The sequence below is a fragment of the Neodiprion pinetum genome, chromosome 4, assembly GCF_021155775.2.
Source record: "Neodiprion pinetum isolate iyNeoPine1 chromosome 4, iyNeoPine1.2, whole genome shotgun sequence".
In the NCBI taxonomy this organism is placed as follows: Eukaryota; Metazoa; Arthropoda; class Insecta; order Hymenoptera; family Diprionidae; genus Neodiprion; species Neodiprion pinetum.
The window spans coordinates 17,874,571-17,888,186 of NC_060235.2; the positions used below are offsets into that span (position 1 = coordinate 17,874,571).

General features: G+C 37.5%; 1 protein-coding gene across 6 annotated transcripts in view; it reads right to left on the bottom strand.

Moving 5' to 3' along the window:
* ClC-a (chloride channel protein 2) overlaps positions 1–13,616 on the bottom strand; it is a 44,443-nt gene that overhangs the window by 3,020 nt on the left and 27,807 nt on the right. For 4 of the 6 annotated variants that reach the window (XM_046622383.1, XM_046622381.1, XM_046622380.2 and 1 more), the window contains 9 exons: positions 5,141–5,429; positions 3,119–3,851; positions 2,809–3,043; positions 2,496–2,658; positions 1,875–2,105; positions 1,387–1,787; positions 875–1,017; positions 551–740; positions 139–366 (listed from right to left, as the gene is read on the bottom strand). In XM_046622383.1, coding sequence (XP_046478339.1) covers positions 139–366; positions 551–740; positions 875–1,017; positions 1,387–1,787; positions 1,875–2,105; positions 2,496–2,658; positions 2,809–3,043; positions 3,119–3,851; positions 5,141–5,429 — 2,613 coding nt within the window. Of the gene's footprint in view, positions 1–138; positions 367–550; positions 741–874; positions 1,018–1,386; positions 1,788–1,874; positions 2,106–2,495; positions 2,659–2,808; positions 3,044–3,118; positions 3,852–5,140; positions 5,430–6,820; positions 7,572–8,343; positions 8,383–13,616 lie in introns of those variants that run through there. The other 2 variants (XM_046622385.2, XM_046622382.2) reach the window with 2 other exon arrangements.

Consider the following 13,616-nt stretch of genomic DNA (forward strand, 5'->3'; position numbering starts at 1 on the left):
AATGACTACGTCAGGTTGTCGTTAGTTTCATATACTATCACAAAATTATTATCCCTGTCGGTAATTTTGATCGATGTCGGTGTTGCAGGAAAAAAATCGAAACCGTGAATTCTGATGAAGACATATCTCGAAACTTACCTCTTTCAAAGCCACCACGCCGACTAGCCGCCCAATCGCCGTTACGTACGCATGGTTTACACCCACCATGCTGAACAGGCTGTGAACCTTGAGCAACGAGGTTCGCTCGACGAGTTGAAAAGGCGCGGGGTCAATGTGACACCGCGAGAAGTCGACCTCGAGCGCCATCTCGCTTTCTTCCCACTGTTTTTGGTCTTCCGCCGACATGTCGATCACCCTCTCGCGTGGCTAAAACATCATTGCCATCATCGTTACCATTGGCAAAAATTTTGTCCATTTGATAATGAATTTTACTAGACAAATTGGGTGCTTATTGAACATATGAGCTCATTTGATTAACGTGAGCTCGTGCTATCTTTCCTCGTTTCGAAGATATCCATCGATTTGTTTCATAGTACTGTATTTTACCTACCAGTTGAACTTTCTTCGATGTATTCGGACTCGGTGTTAACTGGGTATGCAGGTGAGAAGGCACGTTCAAGAGATCCGTGCTGTCTTGTCTGTTGGCGTTTACACTTCCTCCCGAGCCCATTTCTGGATCGGGGTCAACGTCTTGCAGGGTTGCTGATTTCCGGAAAATTGCCTCGAAGGCCAATCGGATTCTGAGTAAAAAACAATATTTACAGCTCTGTATGTACAGTATAGCTCTGTACTTCTGATTTTCCATTACAATAACCCTCCGTTCCTGTAAGTCAATTTTTTTACACCGCATACTTATAGAGACTTTGTCTTTTACCTGCTTTCAGCTCCAGTTACCGTCGTGTATGGCGTTACTGCCGGACTTACTAAAGGGCTGAAACCCTTCAGAGTGAACGAGTGCGTCTTTTTAAGGATCGACTTCTTTGGCTGGGATCCGAATATCGGTGAGTGGAAGGCGTGCTGCGTAGTGTTATGGATTAGAGAATAAGAGAAATTTGATTTTCTTGACAGTTTAGTATCTTTTAGGAAGTTACGGTAAGATCGGTATCGTTATGTAATAACAACTCAATATTGCTCCAATCGCAGGATGATGTATAAAGTTCAAGGCCGTGATCTTAATTGAAGAAGAATTGCTCTGCCGATGAATGCAGTAAACCACCGTAATAATCAAATTAAGAATCAACTCTTTGAAAATCACACTAAAGTAGCAGAATGTTGTTTGTTTTTTTCCAATCTTTCATTACCAAACTCAATACCGTCGTATGAGAATCGGTCGTCACCCTATTTGCCGTTCACTTAATACCGTTCAATTTTAATCGTGACACTCACCGCGTCATTTCCAGTAGTTGTGAGATCGCTGGCGCTCTGGCGTTGAAGTTTGAGAATATCGGGCGCCGGAATGACTTCGAACCTGGATGGCCTCCGGGTTCTCTCCTGTTCTCTGAGCTGCCGTTCCATTTCCTCCCTCGCCCGTTCTTCCGCCTCCTTTTGCCACTTCTGAGCAACCTGAAGCCGCCGTTCTCGACCGATGTGCTTTTCTATCAGCTTGATCAGCTCCAACCGTTGGATGGAGCCCAAGAGTATCATCGAGCCCGGGTTATCCGCAAGTGGAAACCCCCGCAGCTTTCGGTTCTCCTTCAGTATGTCCTTGAGCTTCTGATAGGTGATTCCGTGCCAGATATACTTTACGTCACGGACCATGAAGTCCTCGACGTAGACGTTGTACATTCCTGCGAAAATTGAGACACGAGTTTGAGAAAATGTCGCATTCCTCGTGCGAAATTTGATTTTATTCAATTCCCCTTAGCGATTCGTACCTGAACTTGATGGCAACAAGTCGGGTAGGTAGGGCAGCTTCTTTATCAGTATTATACTGTCGTATATGCTCGGCTGCAGAAGCGCCGCTATAGCGTTGCTTATTAGTACCGCGATCATTATTGGCACTATGTGCGTTATCTGACCGGTCATTTCGATCACTATTACGCTTACTGATATCGTGTGCGTTACCGCGCCGGAAAAGGCCGCTGCTCCGACGGTCGCGTAGCCTCCTGTATAACAAAACAGATAATTGTAAATTGCCAGAATTAGAGGCTCTAGGTCGTGAAGAAACGAGCGAAGCAATAGAGAGAGAGACCGACTATCAGAGTGCAAATAACGGGTTGCAGTCAGCGTTATGAATCAACAAAGGTGGAGTCAAACAAACTTCATTGGCTCCATGCACAGCCATGAAAAGGTAATAAATACGTTTGCCTGACGCAAATGGTTTTCTTTATATGCAGTGCCGCGGTCATTCAACAAGGTTGAATTGACCAATTAAGTGATTCTTATATTACAATGTGTGGAAAAAAATTATTTGGTTACATAGTTACTGCTGGCTTGCGGGCCGACAATTTTGGAGTTTGATTACCGAGGGAAAGGAAAAAAGGCGATTCACTTACCAGGTGTAATTGCGCTATTAATACCACCGTATCTGACGCCGTTCGGGAACCAAAGAGCCATCCCTTCTCCTACGGCTCGGCCAAGCGCTGCTCCGATTTTGAAAACTGGTATGAATATACCCGAAGGAACTGGTACGGTTGAACTTATTATGGAGAATATGAACTGCAAGACGACATGATAAACAAATGTTGAAAATTTCAAATTTGTCATCGGAGGTTTGACCCGACCTATTTTTTATTTATCGGTATCATCTACTGGATTGAGAGTCTGTTATTGTCACTTTTAAATGTTTTTATGGTGTGCAAGACTCACGGTGAAGGCCACGTAGCTGAAGAGACCGACAAAGACGTCTGTGTACGCGGATGACCAGTGCTGAAGGACGTTCATTTCCAGAACTGTCAACTCCGGCTTCGACCACGTGAAGTTTACGAACAATCCGAGCACCTGTTCGTGGGTCGTTAAATCTCCCGCCATGAACTGACCCAGGCCCAACGGAAACGAAATCGTTGCTACCAAGAGGGTGACGATTCCGGGATACAAAAACCGGCTGAAAATCAAAGCATGCTAGAGTTCGAAGAAACGAAATAAAAGAGGACGAGGATGACGAAGACAAGTCTCTCACTTTTTCTGAAGGAACCTGTTCATGCTCTTGTTCTTCCTCATGAATATGACGTACTGCCTGTGAAGCCATACGTAAAAAGCGCCACCGAGACCGCTTCCCACACCGATAATGGCGAACACGAATAACTCCTGAGGATCGAAGGGGAATTCGGCGGTAAAATTTGTCGGAAACATGGCGGTGATGGTTTCTTCCTTGTTCAGCCAAACGGCGAGTAGTCTGAAGGTGGTCGCACCGCAAACGGCGGCGAAGAAACCTCGCCAGTAATTCCTCACGGCGAAGTAAACCGTCGTTACTTCTATGCTGAAGAGAACACCGCCTATGGGGGCTGCGAAACAGGCCGCGACACCGACCGCGCAAGCCGCCGCCAGCATCTCGCAATTTCGACTCTCGTTTTCGTAGATACCCTGAAAGCTCGTGACCAGCTTTGACAGCAGCGTTGCCACTATGCTCGCTATGTGGACGAACGGACCTTCTTTGCCCAGCGGCAAACCCGAGCCCAGTGTCGCTGTCAGCCCGATCACCTTCGCCACCAGGGTTCGGAACGTCAGGTACTCCTTCAACGCCACTCCTCGCAGGATCGTTTTCATCTCCGGGATCCCTGATCCTATGCTCTGCGGGGCTACTATGTGCACGAAACCTGCGCTGAACAGGATCAGGCACACCGGAAGCGACACCCATGCTAGATACTGCAGCGCCGGCTGCGTCGTCAGGTCTTGGTACAGCCATATCCTCGCTGGAATTTCATTACTTTTTACAATGTCTCCGAAGAAGTGTCAAAACGAAGAGATTGAGGATCAGAGGGTCACGATTGGAGTCGGTAATTTTTAATTTCAGGTATTTCCGTTTCAACGATAATTCTAGTCTGACAAGTTGCTTATAACTGACAATGAAATTTTTTCTCCGCAAATCCGTTGCTTTTTTTTCGTTTCTTTATACTTTGTCAGACCTAATCTAACTTGAGGAACCTCAGTGGTGCACTTTTTCCTTTTCTTCAGGCATTGTTTCGACTGGACTGTACATCTGATGTACGTATTCTCACGAGACGGAGCAAAAAGTGTCATAACTGAATGTTTCAATGACTGTATATAGAGAATATAAGTAGCAATTTACCATTGACCATAACTATAACCATGAGATTGATGTTGGTAACGTTAACGTAACGAAACGGTGCAGAAAAATTCACCATCTTCCAACATGAGGATAACTTTGAAGGAATTGACTTTGCAAAATGTAGGTGTCTTCTCTAATAGGCATTGTTACATACGCGTTACGAACTTTGCCCTTATGCACAATCACTATACTTTGTACTTGGGGCATTCCACGCTAAGTCGGTAAACGCTTGATCACATTTTTTAATTTCATCAAGGATTTGTCCTACGTTAGTCAGACCTCCGAAAAGATTCCAAGATTTTTTTCATATTTTCTGAATCACACGTCTTTACTTCGTGATTGTTTAAATCCGTCTCAAAAACACCCAAATTTATATTTCTGCAACAAGAACAAAAACATTTGGTTTCCTAAATGAAATATTTTCACGCAAGATTCAGGGTGGGACCTCGTTTTTTCTATTTTCATACCTGCTCAAAAATCTATTATAATACATATCGCATCTCCGATTTGATTACTGACTTTTTTTTTATTGCTTCTCCGATTCTAAAATAAACTCACGCTTTGGTATAAAGTTTTTTCAGTAGATTCTTATCTAGTTTGAAGATAGAAACAATGATAAATAAAATAGAAAAAAATCGAATCTCCACTGCGAATCTTGGGTGAAAATGTTTTATTCCGGAAACCAAATGTTTTTTTTTTCTCGTTTCATAAATATCAATTTGGGCGTTTTCCAGATGGGATTGAAAAAATCAGAGTAAAGACGAGTGATTAATAGAATTTCAAATTATTATCGGAAGCTTATCAGGGGTCGTACTGACGTAGGAAAAATCCTTGGTGAAATTAAAAACTGTCATGGTGAACCGTTTACTCAACTGGCGCGGAATGCCCCATATAAATGTGCATCACCCGTACCGTTGTTGCAAAGTGAAATGCCCTTGTCCATGGCATGGCTTAGAATGGCCATGATGACGCCGAGGAGAGCAAGGAAGACCCAATCCTCGCCTAAACGGGCCCCCGTGTGTTTCCATGTGAACGCAAGCACAGCTAATAGTTTTCTACATAGGGGCCCTCGCTTCTTTGACTTTCTCAGCTCGTGGGTACGGTCCTTGTCCAATTTCCGTCTGGCTCTGTCGTGGGATCGGAGTCTTCTTGCTTCTTCTTTCGCGTATTCACCCAGGTCCTTCGTGTAGCGTCCATACATCTGCGAATTGTTTTTTATTATATTAGAAAATTTTTCACCATCAATTCTCATTTTGCATTCACATTATCATCACTATAATATCGGTTGTTTCTTTCGAAATTTTTTCATTTGACCAGCGAACTGCACGTTCTCTTTTTGTTAACTTGTTACGAGTCTCCGTTTGTACTAGGCATTCCATGCGATGGGTGCAGGATGATAGTCTTCTTGATGATAATGAAGATGATGATGATCATGATTTTTTTGTTTACAATATTTTTCTCCCTCGAGAATTATACATATATATACATGTATATATATACGGATACCTCATTAGGTAAATGTTGCGCAATTTACTTGGAGTCCGATCAAAATTATATATTGTTACTTTATCGTCGCGATGAAAATCGGTATCCATACATACAGTAGTACAAGTTACTATGTATCGACCAGTCAGAGACGTTTTTTTGCCTTCTTTCTCTTTTTTTGCGTTGCTGTGTTTCTTCTCTTGTGCAGATACGACTGACAATTAACGGTCTTAACGCGTTTCGTATGTGTATAGTATGTATACCTATACTCATTTGATAACGGATTTGTAATTCTCTCATTTATAGATATAAGTACGTAAATGAATAATAATGCATTGATGAATTTAAGTATGTAGATACAGTGTTGTTGTTGTTTTAGTTTTTCCTTTCCTTTATCTCGAATCGGTCGTTAAAGATTAAGAAAAGAAAAAGGAAAAGAGGAGAAAAATCGTTTTCTCGATGTCACAAATTGAAAATTTCTGTATCTACACACATTTTTTAACCATGCAGTTGTCCCAACGATTCGGCTGAAATTTCTCTCTTTTTTTGATAAACAAATGACGGTGAAAATATGCGCCAAATAACTCGCAACCCGCATTTCACGCATGCGCGTCATCGTCATCTAAATGCAGGCGTCGATTGCTGCCTGCAGCGGTTTTTTTCTTTCAAGATGAAGACTTTGTTTTCTTTCGCACCCGTTGTTTTGACGTCGTCTGGTTTATTTCTTACTCTCTTTGTTTTATTTCGACACGTGACGAATGACGAACCTATGTGTGTAACTGCATAATCGTACAACAGACAATAAGATTTACACGATTTCAAATATTGATAATAATACGCATGTGTACAGTAAACAGTTCCCAGCATATAAGTATGCTTATGAAAATTTAATTTAATTGATGAGATGGGACGGGGTGAAAAAAATTATCTTCAGTTCAAATACGTGATTTTGCGTGTAATGATGGAAAAGAGAGAGAAAGAGAGAGAGAGAGAGGGAGAGAACAAAAAAATTTAAAGTAAAGAATTACTAAACGTAATCGACAGTCACGACGTAAGAGATTTCTCCCTCTCTCTTCTTTGTCCCGATGAATTACATCATAAACTTACAACGTATTCATCGTTGCAGACGAAATATGCTCTGTTGTTTAGAACTGCAACTGCCGGCATCAACATTCAAATCGTTACAACGAGTAATTTTTGTTTCGTAAAATGCGTCGAGCAACAGCATCAGCATCAGCAGTACGTAAAACGGCATGGAAAAGGCTGTTTGTATTATTTAAAAAATGTTCCGAATTTCGTTTCGTCGTATTCTTGTTTTTTTTTTTTTTTCTTCCTATTATTTTTTCTTCTCTTCAAATCAGGTGACGAACGAAGCGGATCGTTTGAACGATCGATGAACGTTGATCGACGATTCTTCTTCGAATAAGAACATCGTTTTTCCTTTCGTTTTCGTTGTTGCAGATATTTGTTCCGTCTCGTTTTTAGGCGAAGAGAGTTAAGTTACAACGCGGCCAAGACTTTTAGACGACTAATGCGTTAAATTTAGATGAGCATGCTTATAATATAGAGTCAGCCGATCACGCGCGATAATAGTGCGGTATTGTTGTATTATACATATGTACATATACATACATACATCTCAATGTATACCTACAAGTATTGTTGGCAACTGTGACAAAATTCTCTCTAATGCTCATTCGCGTTTTTCTTTGTTTAAACTTTTCTCTAATTATTTAATATTCGATTGTTTAAAAAGAAAAATTAAACGTGCAGATTATAGTTTCCTCTCGATTTCGTTATTACAATAATCACCATCATTATTGGTATTGTTATTATTCTTGTAATCGATACCGGTATCAGTGCTGATAACAATTATAAACCGATCGTTTCAACGCGTCGAGTAAGATTATACAAAATAAAGCGGAAAAAATGTTGAAAAAAAAAAAAATAAGTAACGGACGACAATTTTTCATTCGTAAAATGAATCATTGTTTCGCGAAATGTGTATTGTAACAATAGTTTTAAGATTGTAGGAAAACATTTTATCGTACAATATACCTGAACACGTGTATGCTACATTATATTATATTTACATGCATATACCTATGTGATCGAATCACGTCGAGGGCATTGACTGCATTTTCATATAACTATGTATGTTATGTACCTGAAACGCGTCATGCGTCACGTGGATTATATACTATTATTATGTAATAGTAAACGCGCTTGCGCGTAATATGCATGTATTAAACAAGTATATCGTCAACCAATAATCCGCATATCGATTTTTATGACATCTTTCGAAGAGTATACCGATCGATACTTTATTTTATCCTTATTCTCACTCTCGCGATTTTTCCATTTCGTTTCAACGAATGTACAATATATTCGCGTTTCTTTTTTTTCTCAAACTCTATTTAGTGTTCGTTTAATTTAATACGTTCTATTTTATTCGATTACCGTTGTTATAATCATTACTGTGATACGGTTGGTCGTTTTTATTTTCTTGTATTACTCAATGCGCCACTGTTATTATTTTTATTGTTATTAATAATCGTACAAAGGTATTCCTCGTGACGTAACGTTGGTTAAATTCATACAACAGGGAATGAGAAACGATAATTTTTTACCAAAGTGCAGCATAACCCGGTTCGCGTATGCTTCCGGCACTGCACCAACTCCCGAACTAAAGATTTGCTTTTTGACTGACGTTTGATAGATAGATCATGCATATGGTTCTCCGTTTTACTCTGGTGTACATAGATATGTACGTATCGTGTACCATTTGCCACGCGTTTAATACCGACATCGAAAGTTTGGCAACGAACTGAGTTTTCTCGTCGGATCAGAGAGGCGAGGTGAGGTTGTGTTAAGTAGCGACTTGTAGTATTTCTCAAGGAGCACATCGTGCATACCGCATGAGGATAAATATAAACTCGATCAAACGTCGATCTATAAGCTTATAATTTCTCTAAGGTGAATTTGGATCGTATTTCATTATAGTTTAATAACACTAAGTAAGATGCACGAACATTGTACAACTTTTAGGCCGATTTATCATTTTACAACAGGAGAAACACGGGTCGATCAATTTTATCCACCGTTTTCGAATTCAAAACTTGTCGTCGATTCTTTGGCGTTTCCTCACCTTGAATCTTTTTTTTTCTTCTATTCTCTTAAAATATCAAATCCATTTTAAGGTGAATCCTCGGAAACTCGTAAAAAGAAACATATTTTTTGACATTTCCAATCCTGTAATAAACTGAGAGGCTAAAAAAAAAAAAAAAATCGTTTTTCATACTTCTTTGTATTTGTACTTTTTGAGGGTAAAAACAGACCTTCCGGAGTATGTTCCGTCAAATGTTTAAAGTTCCGGAACGATAGTGGAATCATAATTGAATCGATGCAATAAATATTTCAGGGATCTCGAATTTTTTGAACATCCGTTTCGCACTATTTGTACTAAGTATTAATTATGATAATCCCACCCTAATAATTTCGATGTTATATATAATTAATACTATGCCGATGCCGTTTCATGCATATCTTCTTTTTTTGTTTCATTTCTTGAGAATCTATCTTAAAATGAATTTCACATGATATTCGTGAAGATGCAGTCTTTTTTATCGAAAAATATATTCGATAAATATATTTCCACCACGACAACAGCAAGCGTTGGAAAATTCGAAGACAAAGTATGAATTCGTAATAAGGAGACGACGACGACGATAATGATAATAAATCAACGAGTGCCTTCGGGCAACACGTGCTGTGATTTCTCGTACGTAGCGTATCGGACACGTACTTTTATTCACATTATAAAATACGCACGTTATTTCATTCGTCGTGGTTACAAAAAATAAAATGAAAAAGCCGAAGTTTCAGCACAGGTGCGATGAAGGAGTACATTTATTACCTACATTCCTATCCTAACTATTACGAAGAGCTATGGGAGGGGGGGAAAGAAAGAAAAAATATATATCAAGTATAACAACAAATCCGAAGATCAAGGTGAGCCGGATGTAACAGTTTTATAGGTAATTCGTTGTACGGTTATACATATATATATATATAATACTATACATATGTGCAAATGTTGTTGTATTACAAACGTTTCGTCCTTTCGTACGGTTCAAATGCGATTATAATTGCGAAATTGACAACAAAAAAAAAAAAACAATTTAGCAGCAGACTTATATGCATGCATGTTTATATATATATATATTTATATATATATATGGGGTATTCCATGAGATCTTGATCAAGATTTTGCGTCGATGTCTCAGATTGGCTTTATAATTTCTGTATGATAGCACGTGACGATAGATACAATCGCAATTTTTTTCACAATTTTTCGACCCAGCGTATCTGAAGTATTATTTAAAAACTTAAAAAAAAAAAAAAACTCACTTTCTCGATTCTGAGAAAATTCAGAGAAATCTTGTAAAGTATAACAAAAGTTTTTGACACCTGTTAGAAGATGAAGATTTCATAAATTCAAAAGATTAATAAGAAAAATGAAAGACTTTTCTGAATTTTTCAGATCTTAGAAAGTAGGTTCTTTTTTTTAAAGTTTTTACATCGTACTTCAGGTACGCTGGGTCGTAAATATTCTGAAAAAAATTGCGATTGCATTTTTCGTCATTTACTTTCATACCAAAACTTGAAAAGCCAATCTGAGACATGGACGTAAAAATCTTGATCGAGATGTCATGGAATGCCTCATACATATGCATGTGAATATATACCTTGTACAGATTACAGTCTGTTTTCGATTTTATTCGAAATTAATAACGCGAAGTATATAACATAATAATATATGCGTGCATTCGAAATTGAACGTAATGTTTCGCCGAATCTAAGAAAATCGAGAAAGAATAAAATTTCAAAAATCTCGTTCGCAGTTGATTCGATTTAAATTTATTTATTATCTTTTCTCGTCGATTTATACACTGCGGTATGTAATTGAATATCAATCTAATGCTCTCATATGTTATAAAATGAATCAGGCTGCTGCGTCAACCATCGTTATTGTAAAAACAGTTCGGTTTCAGACTTCAAACTGTAAACATATATTTTTCCAAAAATTTAATTTTGCTACCTGATAATTCGCTTAATAAGCTCGCGAACCTAAGCTTTTCTCCCCTACAGAGAGTACAGAGCTGAAACTTGGACGGCAGCTTTTTTTCGTCATTTTGAACAATACTTCAGACTGGAATTTGAAAAAAAAATGGTCGATTTTTTTCATACAGTATAACGTATACATGTACAAAAAATGAAATCCGCTCTCAATTTTAATATTAACCCGTGTATATATAGCCCAAAGACTCTTTAAAGGAGTTAAAATCGATTTTTTAATCATTTTTTTCATCAATTTGCATGTAAACAATGAAATAACATTACGTAGCAGCTTAAACTAATCTAAAAGTAATTTTATAATAATAAATACATATAAAATAATCGTTTTTAATTCGATAAAATAAGAGATTATTTGATTTGAATTTAAGAAGCAGAAATAAGTTGTTTTTTGGAAAATTTTTAATGTGAAAAAAGATGAAACTTTAACAAAAATGAGCTGGAAATCAATGTAACATCTCCGAACATAATTATTGCCAATCTAGCGTGGTGGTATTTTGATCCGATTATTTTTCGATTTTCTCGTATCGATTTCATGTAAAAAAAAGCAACGCTTTCGAAATACGAATAACGGCATTGATTTTCGCAGGAAAAACTATGCAAAAATTATTTTTTTCAAATTTTTTACCTCGATAATTACTTCTAATCGATTTTAACTCCTTTAAAGCGCCTTTGAGGCACGAGTTAATATTAAAATTAAGAGCGGATTTCACGTTTAAAAATCATTTTTTAGTATTTCGAGTCAATTTAAAGGGTGAGAGAAATTTTTTTTTTTTTTAACAATATTAAGGGCCACTCTAATAATATGTATATGTATTGTATACACGTTATATATGAGGGATTCGCCGTCAGCTTGGCCGCACAAAAAATAAAGCCGCACAAATTAATTTTTTTATACTGGAACCTCGACCGAATTTGTGTGGGTTCATTTTTTTTACCCTAGAACCTCGATCCGTGCCACTCTGGCGATTTTTTGGCGATATTGTCACACATATTGGAAGACTCTGTAATTTTTTCAGCAAAAAAAAAGGGTCCTTTTTGAATAAAAAAAATAATTTCGTCCTTTTTTGGTAAAAAATCAGCGTTACCGGTAGGTAAAAATTTTTTCAAAAATTCCTCGCGAAAGCTAACAAAAAACTACAACTTCTATGTAGAGTCATTTTTTTCAGTTACTTCAAGTTTCCGAGATATATTCATTTGAAAAGTAAACGGCAATTTCTCAAATAATGAATTAAAAAATCTGAAATAATTCACATAGAGTACCTTTTAGTAGTACTTTGATATAACCAATTATGGGGCAGATCTGAGATGGTCGAAAAAAAAGTGGCCGAGTCGACGGAGAATCCCTCATATATAGATACGGTAGATAAAGGAAACGAAGAAGAACGTGATTTACAACGCTGCAAGCTGATTTGTGTACGCCGATCACGTCCTCGGCCTACCAAAACGGGTGTACGTTATATATGTTTGAATTGACGTAACCTTATGCGTACACAATACACATGTATATATAACATTACCTACTACAGAATTTATACGATCACGGCCTGCGAATAAAATCAGCTGATCCGTTCATCTGGTAAGAATCGGTATACCGTGAATTAATTAAAAACTGTAGACAAATCGCGCTAGGAGAGAGAAACGTCGGAAAATCTAAGCGGATGTATATTTTTGGGTTCATTTGCTCTGCTAAAAGTTTTGTTCAGTTTTTTTCACAGCTTAATATAGATCGGCATTACAAGCCAAGTCAGTCAACGATTGACCGTGACATTTTTTTATTTAATTAAAGATTTTTGCTGCGTTACTATGGCGTCTGAAAATCTTCTAAAAAAAGTTTCACATTTTTTCAATCACTCGTCTTTACCCTACGAATTTTCAAACCCATCTCGAGATACCTAAATTAATTTTTATCGACCGAGAAAAAAAATTTTTTTTTGCAAAAATGGTAAATGTATTTTAACACTGGAGAAACAATTTAAAAAATCAGTAATCAAATCGGAGATGCGGTAAGTGTTATACCAGATTTGAAACAGGTATGAAAATAAAAAAAAAAAAATGAAACGATCACAAAAAGTGACACGTTGTCAGTGTACGTTTAAAAATATCATGAAAACTGTCTTTTCGAAAAATAAGAATTGGTAAGAGAAAGGAATAAAACCGACAAGGAAATTATGTTATTGTATTATTAGAATTGAAAAACGTAAAACGAATGTGGATGAGAATTTAAACGATGAGAATTCGGGAACTCATATTTTCTACGTATACAACACGTTAAATTATATGTATAAATAATCTTTGTCTCGAAACGTTGTGCAATGGAAAAATTTGTGGTATTTCTATTCTTCGTTCCGACGTTCTATTTATTTCTTTCTTGCTTCTTTTTTCATCTTCTTTTCGATATTGCATTGAAATTTCAATTTCCTCGTGCGCATAGTTGAGTCAACGATAATTCCGCATGCCTCTCCTGTATCGCGCCTGTGTATTTATGAACGAAAAGAATGAAAGAAAGACAAAGTGAAGGAGAGAAAAAACGTTACATGGCGTCAAAAATTCCTTAAGAATTTATGAGAACATTTCATTTTTTTTCCCCCCGGTTTAAGAAACTCATTAACTATTTCCTTGCTACACGAGATGAGTCATTTTCTTAAAATTGGCAAAACGGAAACCGTTCAAATCTCATCGTCGACGAAGGTTAGAGAGAAAAGAAACAAAGAAAAAAAAAAAAAAAAAAAAAACAAGCGATCTTCAAAGTGTATAATACCGTTTG